The sequence below is a fragment of the Myxocyprinus asiaticus genome, chromosome 46 (assembly GCF_019703515.2).
Source record: "Myxocyprinus asiaticus isolate MX2 ecotype Aquarium Trade chromosome 46, UBuf_Myxa_2, whole genome shotgun sequence".
NCBI lineage: Eukaryota > Metazoa > Chordata > Actinopteri > Cypriniformes > Catostomidae > Myxocyprinus > Myxocyprinus asiaticus.
In genome coordinates, this window is record NC_059389.1 from 1,628,544 (window position 1) to 1,645,789 (window position 17,246).

The 17,246-nt window shown below is 41.8% G+C and overlaps 1 protein-coding gene across 3 annotated transcripts in view; it reads right to left on the reverse strand.

Annotated features, from left to right (window-relative positions):
* Positions 1 to 850: 850 nt before the first annotated feature.
* Positions 851 to 17,246, reverse strand: part of znf609a (zinc finger protein 609a) — a 143,086-nt gene continuing 126,690 nt past the window's right edge. For 2 of the 3 annotated variants that reach the window (XM_051689092.1, XM_051689094.1), the window contains 6 exons: positions 10,777 to 10,864; positions 6,405 to 8,736; positions 5,786 to 6,188; positions 4,907 to 5,242; positions 4,647 to 4,716; positions 851 to 4,272 (listed from right to left, as the gene is read on the reverse strand). In XM_051689092.1, the coding sequence (XP_051545052.1) occupies positions 4,263 to 4,272; positions 4,647 to 4,716; positions 4,907 to 5,242; positions 5,786 to 6,188; positions 6,405 to 8,736; positions 10,777 to 10,864 (3,239 nt within the window). In that variant the 3' untranslated portion in view covers positions 851 to 4,262. Of the gene's footprint in view, positions 4,273 to 4,637; positions 4,717 to 4,906; positions 5,243 to 5,785; positions 6,189 to 6,404; positions 8,737 to 10,776; positions 10,865 to 17,246 lie in introns of all 3 variants that reach the window. The other variant, XM_051689093.1, reaches the window with a different exon arrangement.

The following is a 17,246-nucleotide window of genomic DNA, read 5'->3' on the forward strand; positions in this document are numbered from 1 at the left end:
GAACTGTCACCGGTCCAAAAACTTTCAAAAAAATAAGGCTGGGCATAGAAATGCATCAATTCTTCGACTACAAACTCTTCAGACATGTTTAGTCAGTTCTGTTCTCTGTTTTGTGTGCAGCTGTGTTGTGTTCTGTTGTCTCTATCGCTGTGGAGGACCTTTTTTTTTTTTTTTGCTTGAACGCCCCAAGGTCGTGAGGGCGCTGCGTGAACTGTTTCTCTCGTGTCCTATCATGAATGCACACAGGAGATCAACGGTCAGTGAACATTTTCACTAAATAATACATTCGATTTCAGTTTGTTTCTCATCAAATCTTATCGTATGCTTTCATAAGAATCATGAGTCTCATGGAATAATTTATTAGACTTCTGAATTATACTTTTGTGTTCTTTTGAAGCTTGAAGAGGTGGTCACCATAAACTGCCATTGTATGACATCACTGAGCACAACATTTTTCACAATTTCTCCCTTTGTGTTAAGAAATACAAAGTCATATAGGGTTATAACACAGAGGTGAGTAAACAATGACTGAATTTTCATTTTTGGGTGACCTATCCCTTCTATTGGCCAGTATTCTAGATTATCATAGAATTACAATAATAGACTGTAACCACAATTTTAATTAAATTAGATTAAATCATACTTATTTAATTCAATTTGGCTTTTGCAATTCTATCACAATCTCATGAACCCCCTGTAGCTCCATCATGAACCAATAGGGGTTTGCGAAACCCAGTGGATAAACCTTTCATTGGCCTGAAAATGTTTAATCTTTAGGCAACAATTAAGGCAACACCCTTCACTCCACATTCAACTCTTTCAGACAGATAAGATACAGATTAACAGGATCGATTGTCTCATAAAAAGATTTATTTTCTGCCTAAATGTACAAAGGCAAGTTACAGTATTGTATAAAAAAAAAAAGTAGCAATTTACACTTTACATAAGAGATCCCTAGGAAGAGAGAGTGGGACAGAGGCAGCGAGACAGTGAAGTAGGCAGGGAAAGAGCGAGTGATGGTTTACAAAGAGAAATGCATCCAAAAACAGAAAAGAACAAGTGTAAACATCTTTCAAGTACCGATGACAGACACCGGGCCGCTGCTCTCTGCTAATATGGGGTGGGCGGGGCATGAGTAGAGGGATGGATTAAGGGAGGGGCCTAATAAGATTGGAAAATAGAAAATAAAAACTAAAACGCAAAATCCCTCTTCCCATGAGGATCGCACAGGGCAGGCTATTTAATCACCGTCTGAGACAAGTATGAACAAACGTATGAACTGTTAAAACAAAACCGGTGGCTTCATCTTTCTACAAGGTGAAAACGTACTAAAAAACAACAACAACAACAACAAAAAAGAACCCTCAAAAAATAAATTAAAACAATCAAGCGCTTTTTTCCTCAACAATTATGAAACAAGTCACCAGACAGCACAGGTTTACTGGCTAAACACGCAAATTCAGAACAATTAAAAGTGAGGTTATTACTATATATAAAGATTTAAACTCTCTTATTAGCATGTACTGCGTGGCGGGATGTTGCCTTTCATCGCCGAGACCAGTGCTGCAGTATCTTTTAGAATCTTTATTGTTGGTGTTGCGAGTAGACGTAGCGAAAGCAGGTCCTAAAACAGCATATAACATGTTATGTTGTCCATTGCCACTGAGAGGATAAAAAAAAAACCTGAAAGGTTCTGACCCGGGCCTCTCCTGCAACAAAATGAAACTAGGATTATGAACGCATGTAATTAGGCCTCGTTAGCAAAAGTTTTACTTCAAAACAGACAAGGGGATGTGGCGGCTTGAAATTAGCCTTCTTAACCAAGGAGCAAAGAACCCACCCGACAAATATTAAATATTTGCTGATTTCTTTTCCTCTTTTGCTGATTTGTAGGTTAAATAAGGGCAATGAAATATAGAATGAGTCTATCCCTTCTTTGTCTCATGATAAAGATGAAAAACAAATTGTCATGTTTAACATGGGGGGGAAAGCCGCCTCACAATAAATGAATTGTGTTACAAAAAAAGCCTTCTTCCCTGTGGCTTTCAATAATCAAGTTTTCCTGTATAAAGTTGAGAGTGATGAACATGCCAGTATGATTTCAATGGCTCCGATTTCAATGATGCTCTCCTGAGAGTCTAATTTTCAGACAATAACTGCATGATGATGAACTGGAAAAACCAGCCCAAGATAGCACCGGACCCTTGTTGTTAATTCCTCCCCGATTTCATCTTTTCTCCTGGCATTGGCAATGGGTTCTGAAGGGGTGCAGACTAAAAATCCCGTGACGGTATTAAAACCGATCTTATTTCAGTATGCAAGTAAACACAAAAAGTAAACTGCAATAAGACGTGCTTCTAAAAAGTTTAAAGCAGAGTGGAACTGACTTGCTGTTGAAGAGGAGGGGTAGAAAAAGTAGTTAAAAACACTTTCCAATATAAAGCTGTTATACCAGCTACACGTTGATATTATGTCAACAATAGTAGAAAAAAGGCTACAGGACAAAAAAATAAAAAAAGGAAAAAGAAAAGACAGTAAGAAAATCCGATAGCATCCAACAACCTTTTTTAAAATAATTCCTTTTGTACAATATATACAGAAAGCACATAGTGAGGGAGAAGAGGAAGGACGCCTGCACATGACGCTTTGCTCTCTGTTTGGGTTAATGCTTTTACCAAGTGCTGGAATATACCATGCAGACGTACAGAAGAAAGTGAGGGAACGTTCAAAAGCCTCTTTTAAATCCTGGGATTCAAGCAGCAGTAGGCAGAGGGCATATTTCTAGCTACGGTCTTCCTTGTTTGGTGCTCCGTGAGTCTGTGGATCAGTTTGGACCAACCCAAGTTTGAAGTCCATACGGTGGATTCTGGCTCTAAGCCGCTCTTGTCGTTATCAGATCGTTGTAAGCCTTGAAGATTTGCCCTCGGACTTCACTCATGCATTCTAGCACGAGATTAGCAAGCAGCATATCATGTATCCGTGAGTGAAGAGTTCAGTTCGTGACCAGACAAACACAGTTCATTAGAGTCTGGTAACTCTATTGGCCAACACACATATTATGCCCCAATCGACTGTCTAATCACAAGAGCTGGGCTTGGGAACAGCAGCTAGCCCTGTGTCCACACATGTACACCACTGATAACAACATTAATGTAGCAACACAGGATGAAAAAAATCTCCAATTCCATAAGTCCAGTTTGAAACTGAAATTTGTCGCCTCTGGGGACACTCAATGTCCGAGCATCTCTGAGAGCAGCCAATGTGTCATCTTCCCTCCATGACCAGGATAATCCAAATGTCAGAAGCCTGTAATAGAACTGAAACACAGGCCATTGCTGAACCACCCAATAATGAAGCCCTGCCTTGTCCTCTTGAGAAAAAAAACAAACATCTACAGCTTGACTTGCACAGCAAAATGCCAAGCAACTGATGGGAGTGACTCTTGGTGATTTGTTCATCATCCATAACTGAAAAATCAAAATAAACCAAAGGACATGAAATATAGAAAATGAACGTTAAAGACAGTGGAAGTGCGTTTTAAAACAAATACCTTAAAAAAAAAAAAAACAAAAAAAAAAAATAAAAAATAAAGATTATACAGTCTATCAGGGCTCAAGTACAGTATGTGGACACAATGGCATCACAATGGTAAATGTAACTGAGTTTACTGCCCTGAATGATCTGAGTGAAGAAATCAAGCCTTATCCACTTGCATAGTCCACAGAGAGAGTGTGAAGGATTATGTATATGTAGAAAGCTGAAAAGCGACAACCAAGATACTGGGATCCTTCTCTCAAGAAAAAAACCCCCAACAGCAACATTGTAATCCTCAAGGCTCTAGAGCAGCAGTCCAGAACAGTAGCACTTCATGCTTTCCATAAAGGCCCATGCTTCAACACAAAACTAGGTAGTGACTTCTAGAATGTCTTTGTTTCCGGGTTCATTCAAGATTTCCCACACTCTGTAGGTCCATGTTTAGGAGATTATGCGCATCATATGAGGTTCTCTGCAGACAGAACATCTCTCCTCTCTCCTGAGTATGTAGTCAGCAGCACAGAGAGGTGGGCGCCTGGACGTACGCTTCCAGAGACAGGCGGAGGTGGGGTGGAGTTTGATGATTATGTGGAAGTCTGGGCATCCACTTTCCTTCTCTGAAGATGGCGGTCAAAGATAAATCAGGAACATCATTGAACTGATGTTATAACAAGCTCCACACCATGCCCTCATGTGAACCAGTCACATGTCTGCAAATAGGCAGCCAGTCACTTCTCCCTAGAGATGCAATAATAATACATCTGATTAGAAAATCTGATTTGAATGTTTCTCAAAATGTATTCCCAAAATTAGACTAATTTAAGAGACAATTTTAATGATAGACGGCACACAAGTATTCTGTCTACTTTGCATTATACGTGAAAAAGAGCTATAATAGTGAGTATTCAGAGGTTCTGAAATATATATTTTTTTTTTTCCTGAAACAAGAGATTTTGACCACTAGAGGACAGCAAAGACTGTGCAGCACTACTCGGGGGAACTTCATTTCAAGGCTCTGAGAGAATCAGTCAGGAACACTAGACAATGTTCAAGATGAAATGTGAATAGCTTTTGTGTTTTGTGTAAAAGATAAACAAACTCACCATTCTCACCTCCGTGCTGGGGGGTATAGTGAGGGGGCAGAGGCCTGTTGACTGGCAACAATAGCTGAAGAGGAGATACCTGTGAGATGGAGAAAAACCTTAATTATGTATCAGTGCATCCAAAGTCAAGGTCAAACTTTGCACCCTTAGCACCTTCATTCAAAGAAACCAAAACTATCATGTAAAAGAAGCATGACTAATTCACAGATTACATTGCAGAACATCCCCGTTAGTCCTTACAGGTCTCAATATTTTATTACCTAACTCACCTGTAGCATAGGACAAGTCATACTGTCCTGGGAGTAGTTGGTAGCCCAGGTGATGGTGGGAGGGCAGGATTCGCTGAGAGGGTGAAGATCTTGGACGTTCGCCGTCTCTTTCCCTCTCACTCCCACTTCTATCTCTTTCATGGGGTGTCCTTTCACCCACCGTGGGCGATTTGCTCTTGTACTGGCTAGCATGCTGATGCAGGATGTCCAAGGCTTTGGACTCAGATGCAGACTTGCCACTCACTGTAGGACTAGCACGAGACTTCTCGCTCTCCTCACCATGGGGCATCTTACTGCCATATGGGGAAAAAGAGTATCCTGGCGACAGGTACGACGCTAAGAGAAGAGATGACACTTTATATATAATTTTTTGCTATCAGTAAATTAGACATTTTCTAAAATAATTTACATTTTTTTATTTACATTGATATATAAATAAAACGTAAAATAATTGAAATAAAATTGTCTGCAACTCCTCAAAAGGGCTCAAACAATGCATTCTAAAGGCTGGGGTATATTTTGTTTTTCTGTGTACCATTCAGTCTCTCACATGGTCAAGCCTTCAGCCTTTCAAAGTATAATCTTTTGACCACGAGCCAGTATGGATGCATTTTGATGCATGTGCACTATGACTGCTTTATGATGCTCTTTCAGTCTATTTAACCCACCGCACATATTCAAGCAATGTGCTCAGATGTGGACTGTCTGCGTGTCTAGCAAAACTGGGCTGCACACGGACAGTATGCAGATACTATGCTGAAATTTGTGCCATGTGCACTGTGCCCGAGATGTAGCAGCACACGGAAAAGTAAAGTATACTTTGGCATTAATACCCACACAAAAGGTACTTCAAATCATTTAGCTCAACTATGTACTTACGAGGGTAATTCTGCATCATCACCCTGTATCCTGGATGGCTGGGGTCATAGCCCTGGCCATAGGGGTATCCATGCATGTAGGACATATACGACTGGTGCTGCGGCAGAGGTGAGGAAAAATGCATGTGTGCTCGTGGGTCTTTGCTGACTCCTCTATGGTCCTCTGAGGCCGATGAGGTTCGTGGCTCTGTCCCTTCCTTGCTTTCCTCTTTAGAGGGAGTGTCTTTAGGACGCTGCCTTTCATCTTTGCCCTTTCTGTCTCTCTCACGGTCTCGGTCCCGGTCTCTGTCCCATTCACGCTCACGATCCCGTTCTCTCTCCTTCCACCTCTCATCATCTATCTGTTTCTGAGCATCGGGGTACTTGCTGGGGTAAACATAGGGCCACAGTCGGGACTCCGGCTCCTGGAAAAGACAGTAGAATTTGAAATGCCTATTATGACATAAAACTGAAACATGAATGATTTTAATATCTATAGAATAAAAATTTCACATATGAGTTTACATTTCTCAAGAGAGCCATAAAGGTTACAATTGTAATGAAAAACTTTAGCCCCTACAACTGGATTTGCAAAAGTAAAGAAAGTTCAAGTAATGCCTGATGCATCTTAAGTTCCATACCTGTCTATACATGTACATGGCCTGCTCCATAGCCGACCTTCCAGACTCGAGGCCTGGTTTCTGCTCATCCTTTCTGTGATATCCCACTTCACTCAGCTTCATTTTTAAACCATCACCCTGCTGGGTCTGCCCCTTACCATCTTCCCCTTTGGGGATAATGACAGACTTGCCTGGATCTGTGGGATCTTTGGGTTTGCCCTGTGGGGAGGGCTTGCCCAAGTCTGAGAGGCTTGGAGCCTTAGACAAGGTAGGGGGAACTGAAGCTTTCTGCTTCCACTCTTCAGGCTTCATAGAGGTTTCCCTGTCCTTTTGAGCAGCCTCTGATTTCTTCTCTGCGGCACGATGCTGCTCAGCTGCTTGTCGCTGCCGGTCCTCACACTGTTGCCTGTAAGCTGGGTTTGTGCTCATTAGGTGGTTATGGTAGGCCTGATCTGGGGAATAGCCATAGGGAGGTACATAGGCATACTGGTTGTAATAAAGGGGCTGCATGAACATGCTAGAACGCTGCTGAATGACTGAAGGCTGCTGTTGCTGCTGAGATGATGCACCTATGTCTGGCTTTCGATCTTCAGGTGGTTCCGATTTGGCCTTATCGTTCCCTGGTTCTGGGTCTTCTTCTTTTTTCACCTTTACTGCACCATCTTGCAACAATGTGGCAGTGTTAGAGAGTGCTGGACTGGGGTTTGGGTTACCGTAATTTGGCGAGTAGTAGGCTTCATAACCTGGGTAATAAGAGGAGTCTTTGTTTGGTGGTTGGGATGGAAAAAGGGATTTTTTAGCACCTTCTCGAACAGCTTGATCCTCAGACTTGACCTTCACACCCTCCACTTTGCCCTCACCATCCTCCCCTGCATCAGAGATGTCAGAGTATGCTGGGCTGTTGGTCTTCACAGAAGAGTTGTCTGCCCCATTTTGGGTAACCACATGAAGTGGAGTGAGAGGTTGTGCTACTCCACCACTTTCTATTCGGCTAGCTACACCAATGGATGGACTGGGAGAATTGTCCGAAAAGCTGTAGATTTTGTCCGCCTCTGCTTTCATGCTGGCTAGTCGACTCTGCTGAGGGTCCGTGGAACCATTTAACAGTCCCTCACTCTTGCTACCTTGGTCCGAGCTCTCAGAATATGGGCTTTTGCCTTCTTCGGGTTTCGCTCCTTTACCAGGGGCTTTGGGACTGTCTCCTTCCTTACCACCCTCTTTATTTTTCTTATCTTTCTTTTTCTTGTCCTTAGTGCCACTCAAGGCTGGGTTCATTAAGGGGTCTCCCATTACTGCAGGTTTGGGTTGAATGGTTTTTAGTTGTGGGCTCTTGCTTATGGACTGGACCACAGAGCCCATACTAGAGGAGGAGCCAGAATTAGGAGCAGCGAAGCCAGCTGTGGGTAAGCTGTACAACTGCTGTGGTGGTAAGGAGGGAACAAGGGGCCTTGCTGACTTTATTCCCTTCTGAGTAAGCTTGTCTGCCTTAGAACCACTTCCAGCCTTCTTGGCTTTATCCAAGCCTTTCTTATCATCAATGCCATCATTGCTCGTTTCGTCTGTAAGACATGGGCCATCTTCACAGCCATCCATGGGCACACCAGAATCTTGATCAGCCTCCAGTTTCTTCTTGCCAGGCTGCTTGGAGCTGAACTTGCCTGATGACGGTGATGAGCTCTGGGCATCAAATCCTCTGCCTTTAGGGGTGATTGACCGTGCAGGAGACGCACAGCACTTCTGGGAAATGGATGCACCATTGCAACTGCCTGGCTCTGGGTGCAAAGTAGAGTCCTCACCATATTCACTATCTCCATCTATGTCTAGCTTGATGTCATCATCATTGTGAGCACGAGCCTGGTGATACTTCAGGCCATTAATGTGCTTGTACTTCTTGTTGCAGTTGGGATGGGGGCAGTCAATGAGTACTGGTGAGGAGCAGTTGCGGTCCAAAGAAGGGGGCAAGGGTTCTGCTTTGATGTTGGAGAGGGGAAGAATAGGGTGAGGTATTCCACTGTTTGAATTGGTGCGCATACGTTTGCTCCCCTTAGTGTCCTCTGAACTGGAATTGGGCTCCATGTCTGAGGCAGGCTTATTCTTGCGTTTGTTAGCAGATGATGGACTAGCCTTTACTTCTTCAGTATTACTGTTTGGTGGGGTGCGACGTTCAGAGGAATTCTGACTGCCCCGTCGCCCCTTACTGTTAGATGCAGCTCGAGTCTTGCAGTTGTTGCTGCCTTTATTATCAGAAGAGTTGCTGTTCTCATTGACTGGTGTGTTACTATTGGGCCTCATTCTCTTTCCCCGCCCACGGCCATTCCTCATCTCCAAGTCACTTGTGGGTGACTCACAAAACCTGGAGAAATCAGCAAAAAAGTGTGTTAAGATAAAAAAAGACCTTTTCCAAAGATAGATTACATTCAGAATCATCAATCAGCATGACTCATAAATAAATGGCTTCCGTTTTCCCCTTAAACTCTCAATTATCTGCATACCACAAAGGGCACTAACAGTGCTGCAGAAATTCTCTCAGATGAGAGATGGCTTCTTCTGAAACATGCATCGCCATTTGGATGCCATAAGTGCCTCTCCAGTGGGCCCAGGAATGCCAGCAATGTGCTGTGTTTTTATCCTCTCGTTATTCGTGATCTCAACAGCAATGCTTATTCTGATGAATGGCACACAGTAGCACTCTGCTGCAGGACTAAGCCAGGGTGACCTGGCTGCTGATTAGATGTAGTGTGATAACATCCAACAGATAAAGCACAGGCTCAGAGGCAAGAGCAACCAGGGTGTTTAATCAAAGCACAGGCATACAACCGTAGTAAAACAAAAGTAGTTATGGAAGCTACCTCAGGGCCCTTCATTCCACATAACTTACAGTAGTCTGAGAGTTAAGATTTCTAAGGACCGGCAGAACGACAGGACTTAAAAGTATGCATTAGCCTGTGATATTTTTCACATGGGAGAATCTCTCAGAAAGTAATGTGCTTTTAAACTACTCAAGTCCTCGACAGCTAAATTAATAAAGTACTTTAGTTTCTGTTTTGTTGGTCTATATTGATGTGCACCAGACAGACATATTTGGGTGTTGCATTGCATTTCTCCTTTTTCTCAGGGTCTTGTTGCATGAATGCTCTGATCAAGTTAAAAGTAATTAAACTTTCAAAAACATGTCAAGACCACCTACCTGTTTTTTGAACAAGTGTGAAAACCTTTTAATCCTCTCCAAATGCCAAACTGCATTATATTCTGTTACCTTCTAACCAATCAGATCACAAAGCACCACCCAAAACATTGCAAAAAAATTGCACAATAAGTGGCTCCATTTGGCACATTTGTCACTGGTCTTTGATTGGTGTGAAAAGTAAAAAAAAAAAAAAAAAAAAGTCACATAATTAATGTTTTCCTAATCGATTATCACTGTTACTTCTGAGTTCTCAAGGACTTTTGCCCATCTCTAGTATAAAATCTGTCAAAGAGAGATAAACAGTCTAATAGAGGATGCAAATGTGATGGCAAAAAGTACAAAAAACAGGCATTACATTTGCATTCACCTCTATTGCTTTAACCTTTTCCAAGGACTTCAGTTCATGTGACTCTGAAAGAAGCACTGACTGGAACATACAGGTAAATATATGGAAGACATGCTTCTATATGAATGCACTTTATTGGCGCTCTCCCCAGGGGCTAAAGCTGTGTTAGTAATGTTTTCCTGCAGCCTCTTGCAGCCAGCAGATAAAGTCCTCGATGAAAATACAGCCTTTTCTGGAGCAGTCTGATTAGAAAAATCACACGCTGCCTTCTGAGAATTTTTCTACAGAAAATTATTTGTACCATACAGTGCTGGTATCTGACCTTGTGCAGGATATAGCTTGTAAAAATATAGCTAAGTGCTGGAGTGCCTGTTCGGTCAAAGGTATTTGCAAGGTTAAAAAATATGTTATTGAGTCTCTTTTTGAACTTAACATACTACCATAGCTTTATACCATACCATACCATAATACCCAAATACCATAATAGCCAAAATTTTAGGGTCAGGCAGGGAGATCATGGCACTAGGACCCAGTAGAATCAAGGCTGAGATACTGGTCCATAACAGACTACTGCTGCTTTGGATCAATAGAAGAGGAGAAGAAAAGAAGGGGGAAAAATCTATTTCTCCATGATGTTGCATTTCAAAAGGTGGGTGTCATTAATTACTGCAATGGCAGCACACAAATCACAAAGGAAATGATGAGAGGATTGGCAGGAGTGTAGCAGCCAGTAAGAATTAAAACAGAGCTGTTTTCTCTCTTACACTTTTCCTATTTTACAGTAAATTTAAATGATTTTCCCTTACAATATAATACCTAACTTTGGATTCACTGTTTTAAATATCTTAAGACTGTCTTACCGTGGGGGTGCCCAGTCATGTCGAGTACAGTCTAAAAGGGTGCCCACATAGGTTTTATTCCTCCAGGTAACATTTACAACCAGCATACCTGCAGGACAGAAAGAAAAGGCAGGAAATAAGGCATCAGTAACTGAAGCAGTATTTATTACATGGATTATTGACCTATTGAAGGTTGTCTGAGATGATAATAATGATAAATATTTAAAAAATCTAGTTTAAGTTTGTAGACGTAATACCCATGTTTGTTATATAAATTATATATACATTATATAAAATGTGTCTTCAAAATATGTCAAAATATCTGATCTGAATATATGTTTTTATTTATTTATTTATTTTTTTAAACGACATTCATGAGGGTCTAAAGGCATCCTCTCTGTTTTTGCCACATTACACAAGAATGATATTGGTTGCACCACCTGACTTCGATTTTGTGGACAAAAGTTTTTCATATATTAATAATATACTGTATATTAAAACAAAATTGTTTCACTGCAAATTGTTAATAAAAAGACTATTCTGCACTACTCATGCCAACATTTACATTTTCAAGAAATTTAGCGTTTTTTTTTCTCTTTTTTTTTTTAATACGGTTACACCACATTGACATTTTTGACGTTAAGCCCCAGAAAAAAAAAATATCTAAATGACTTTGAACTCAGAAATTGAAAACAATGTTCACCATAGTAGAGGTGTATTCAAGTAATTGTTTTGTGTGAACTGCATTTTTAACATATTCTTAAATATGCTAGACATGTAAGCATTAGCTGTTGTTCCACATGAGTATCTATTTTCAGAGTTTTATGGCAAAAAAAAAAAAAAAAAGATAAATGAGTCCACTTGTGCTAACAAGCACTCAAGATATGATTTTACATTCCACAGCACAGATGTCCAAATCTGGACTTGGAGCCCATTTCTCCATTAACACTGAACACCTCTTGTATAAAAACAACAGGAACAGCAGGGTGCACAAAAAGCTATTAGTATGCAGAGGAAAGTAAGGAAAGAAGGGGGTTGGGGGAAACTCAGCCTGAGTCCTCCGTCTGACATTGCTGAGAAAGCAAGGACTCGTTTTGGACTGGGATCAGCTAAAGTACATAAAGGAATAACACGGGTACATGGTGCCTAGATCTGTCAACATCAATTTTAGCTACCTGTAGTTTGTGTACTGTCTCTCTGTCACTTAGCGCAACAAAACACCTAGACATGGAGAGATACCACAGTGCCAGAGTGTGACATGAAATTAGCCTGCATTTATTCAGACTTTTCGGTTCACACCAGGTGGCAGCAGCTACCATTTTTCAGAACAGAGTCTCAGGAAATGTCATCTCCCTGCATATGGTACACACCAACCAATTCCACCCAAAGCACGACAATCATGCAACTGACCTTTCCAAACTCTCAACAAGTACTCTATGGGGCTTTTGAGGGCAGTCCCTGGTTTCTCTCATTGTGACAAAGCACAAGAGAGATATCTGTTTGATTTCAAGCAGCAAGGCGCTATTCGCAATGGGGCATCAATTCCCTGCTTCTCAAACAGCTTATCAAGAGGTGCCAGGAAATAAAAATTTCACACCACAGTCAGCTGCAAAGGGAGACAAAACCCCTCCATGTGTTTAGTTCTGCCTTTCACGCCGTGTTTCCTTGACAACTGGCAACGGCGCTCATTCCATCTCAATGACACAAGTGGGGAAATTAAGCAGAATACTCAAATCATGACTCTGAATGGGAAATGTCGATAATTGGCCTTTTGTACAAGATGGAAAGAAATACCACTACATCTGCTAACAATTAGCATGACATCAGCTGTAGTTGGAAAGGCAATCGTTACCAATGAAATTGGACCCAGGACCACTGACGGGACAAGGTGGAAAGCAAAGTTAGCCAAGCTGCTAATTCCAATGTCGTTCACCAAAACGTATAATGTTATTTCAAATGTCACGCACACGTGGGCTTAATTCCTGAACCTTATAAAAAGGAAGCCACAATTGAAACCCAGCCTCATTAAAACACACACCTCAAACAATCAAGTACAGTACGGGCTGGGAAACAGATGTGTACTGACTTTCCAGAAATAATAGAGTATTAAGACACTGCCAGACAAAGGGAAAACACTGGGATGTGCAAAGAATGTGTGTGTAACTTGCATTCCCTGCCAGTGACCTCTACGTGTCAGCTAAGTCTCTTAGCGAAACCTGAACCCTGGTCACCAGTTTTGGAGCGACATTTGCACCCTTGCACTGGAGACCCTACTGCAGCCCACAGCAGGCTACTTCAATTTTTATAAGCCAAGAGAGAGAAAAGCCACCCGCTTCACTCTCCTTGCTATATAACTGCAGGTGTGGCTCCACAAATTCTCCCATATGGCTCATATTTCCACAGTAGGTGCTTAGTTCTGTAAGTTGAAGACTTGACCTGCTCAGACCGACAGACTCTTGATGTTTACCTAACACAAACAATCTCAAAACTAGGGTATACTCCGTGCACACGTTCCAGCTCGTGCACAGTCGAGTGCTCAGCCTTTCAAAGTACACTCTTTTGACCGCTATGGACATGCGCACTACAACTACATTGTGATGCTTTTTTGCACAGTCAACGGATGGTGCATGCTGATGATGCACAAAGACGCGGACTGTCCACATGTCCAGAAAAACAAGGCTCCACGTGGACAGTCTGCGCGTACTGTGCTAATGCCGAAATTTGTGTCACGTGCTTTGTGTGCAGACATATAAGCACGGCCAAAACCGAAGTATTCTTTGGTCTTTAAGCTTAAGCGCAACACCGGCAGTGTGAATCTCGTCAACTAAATTACTGACGAAAATGTTTGGTGAAGGAGGGATTTTGATTTTGTCAACGATAACGAAGACAAGACAGAACAAAATGCATCATTGGCGATCATGACAAAATTAAAGAAAATTCCGTCCTGTTCTGAAACTTCTGTTGAAGAAAGTGACGATAAAAAATATTGCAAGATATTAAAAATGCACTAACACAGTTTAAAATAAATTAAGAAAAATCTTGAAAGAATTTCATCAAATAATCCAGTCATAGTATGTTGGGGATTTTCCAGTTCAATTAACTTCACTAATGGGTTTGAATATTTGGTTAAAGTTTGTTCTGTTACAGTGATACATGTTTTTGTAATTTTGTACATTATCATGACCTAAAATGTAATTTTTGTCAACTAAAATTATATGCAATTTTGTAAAAATGTAATTTCAATGAATATGGCATGATGAAATATTGACTAAATGTGAAGGACATTTTCATAAAATAAAAAAAAATAAAAAAATTATGACTAAAATAAAATACAAAAAGAAACTGAAAATTAACACCAAACACCAGGAAAATGAAGACTTTGCATTCCAACGGAGCTGCATTACATTCTAGTCTTAAAACAACAATCCCTCACTTCACAAAGCACAAGCACGCTATGGCCTTAACATAGTAAATAGCCCTCCACACCCCAGGTATTCATTCATTTGTAATTAGTCACAGATAACCTGACGATCATGTTAGCATTCTCACAGGTTTGGTCTCAGGCAGATTAAGACAGTGCTGCTAATTATGGAGATTAAGGCAAATGAGGTGCTGAGAACAGGGGGTTGGAGGGCTTCTGAAACTGGCTATGAACAATGAGATGTAAAAAACCCCAACCTTGTTTCCATCTGCTCATGAAGCAGCCGTTTATTCACTCCTGAAAGCCGCCAAATCATAAACCAAGCTGCAACTCTCTCTCTGGGGAAGGGAGCCTCAGGCAGTTGGTTCCACTTATCTGCTGAATTCTTTCAATGTTACACGTTTCCCTCCTCTCTATGCCAGTAAAACAAATGCAATTCTGCAAATGGTTATACATAGATCAACAAACTAGAAAACGGTGTCTTGCAACAGACCATCTTTTTACTAATCACTCATTCCTTTATCAAGACAAGCTGCGCCAATGCCGTGTTACATTAGACGGTTTGAAAGGATCCAATCTGACAAATTCACTTAAGCCATCGACAAGTTAAAACTACATGTCATTGTATGTTGATTTTGCAAGAGCTTGCCCAAACTTTCACCATGTGCCTCTTAATCCGGTGAAATTTCACAAGAGAAAGAATCATTACAAATCTGTTGATCACGGAAAAAACCATGGCTGCAAACAAGCCGAAAGCACTTTGACTAAGACTTGCTTAGCAAAGCCCTATTTTGAGAATGGTTCATTGTGCTAGCTTTGGCCATTTTCCCCCCACTCGATGTGCTGGGCTTTCAATGGCTGTTTTGCATACCTCTGGGCTGCCATGCTGCCAAGAGAAGCAAATTGGTGTGCCAGACAAGTCCAAACTAAGACTGCAGGCTCACTCTCTGAGCTAAGAGAAGAGCTCACTGTCTCAGTGAGTTAGGAAACTGACACTAAAGAGATGTGAATGATTGAAGGTAGTCGAGAGCAGGCTTTTTTGCTTGTTTGTTTAAGTGTATTATGTGTTTGCATTATGCGAAACCGTGCAGGGGAAGAGATAGCTTAAAAAAGACTGGATGTTGATATACAGAAAAAATATAAGCTTTATGCCACACCTCAGGAATCCCAGGGTAAAATGGAATAAAAAAGGCAGAACCTTTCTTGAAGACAAAAACAAACATGTTCTAAAACCCCCTAGCCATGTTTTTGCAGCTTCTGCAAATTCAGCCCAACTGATATACTGACCTACAGTTTCAAATTAGCTTCTCCAACACTGTAATTCAATAAGTAAACCATGGAAGACTGGAAGTCTGATCCCAACGCCCCCCTTCCGCTCAAAGAGCAGTGCACTTGTCATCTCATATCCCATTTCCACCCAGCAACCCTTGCCTCCAAGCAATAAAGGGGTCACTGCCATTTCTACAGGCCCCGTTAGTTTAACCTTCCACCAATTGCCCAATCAAAGAGTATCCTATTGACAACAAAGAACTGACAAGCCCAATGGAGGAGGGGAAAAGCCCAGGGGCCCTCACCAGCTGGGTCACCAGTCTAATTTTTCCTCTGAAGAGTTTCATTAATAGACAAGCGTGGCCCCCGTAATCTGGGCCTCTGTCCCACTGGTGGGGGTCAAGGCCGCAGGGCCCCCAGCGATGACCCCACACCTCCTTTCTTATTCTCTTTTAACTAGTCTTTTTCCACAGTCCCTTTTTGCCAGATGAAGGTCAAATGGAGAGAAATAGGGTAGAAAAGGGGATCTAAGTGATGAGGTGAGACAAAGGCAAACTAACAAGTCACTCACAAGCGCAGGAATAAGGGTTAAGGGGTGTTTCAGAAGTTACTGTGTCCAGTTAAATTGGGATTAGCCCCGTTTTTAGGACACTGGTGAGAGTGAATTGATTATGGAAATGGCAGAGATAAGAACTAACATTTATTTAAAAAACCCCACAAACCTGTTCACATATCTACTCAAGTCTGGGTTTTGCAAAAGACTAGAGCAGGAACAATACGAGGTTCACAAGAACCATCCACAAAAGCACTGAGGATTGAATCGGTTGTCAAAGACTTGATTTATTTTTTAATGAGGTTGTGATCCTTTGACATGTTCACTCGGGTGGCTACCTCGACTGATTATCTAAGTCACATGACCGAGGTGAGCAGTTCTCTTGAGAGCGGGGTAGGGAGGGGACGTGGAGGGCCCTTCTTTTGTAACATCCACACTAGTGATTTAGCACAGCTGAGTAACTTGCGCTCAGCAGAGTGGTGAGAATGCTCCCTTCCCCCCAGCTATACACTTTCTGCACTTCCCAGCAGCTTCCCTGAGGATGACGAAGAGTTGCCAGGTGGTGTTTATAAATGAGAGGAATGGTATCCTGAGAAGTTGAACAGTACACAACAGTGATTCCTGCATCACTCATCATCGCTGCCACATCTAGAGTGGCAATGCAATAGATTTATATTTGAACCGAGTAGTGAGCTCACCCTTTTTGTGGTAATCAACATTATGCCATAAACTGGCTATTTGTACAACAATGTGTAGTTAAAGATACACATTCACACAAGAGTTTTGTTGTAATAGATGGAGCTCCTCTGCTGCAAAAACATACACAACACAGATTCCCATTTAAAGCCAGATGATACAAGTAATGACTTTCTGTTCACAGGCGATAATCACTACTGAAGAAAGTTCTGAGAAAGTAATTTAAGGTCCATTCGTGGCTACCATGCCTTCACTGGTTTTGGATTTGCAGTTTGCAAAAGCCAGAAGGGAAATGCGAGCCTGCCGCTGGAAAGGGAAATGCGAGCCTGCCACAGGATCCCTGCCGCGGAATGCTAGGGCCGCTAGCCGAGTAGGAGAACGACTTTGATGGAAGGGAGGAAAAGGGAGAGATGATAGAGATGAAAGGGGAAGTCAGGAACAAAACCAAAAGCAAAGCAAGGCTGAGTTGAGGCTTGACCACAAGCTGAGCGAAAAACACAGAGCAGATCTGGCATTCTGTAAGTGCTTGGCACGGCTTGGTCGGTCTGACTG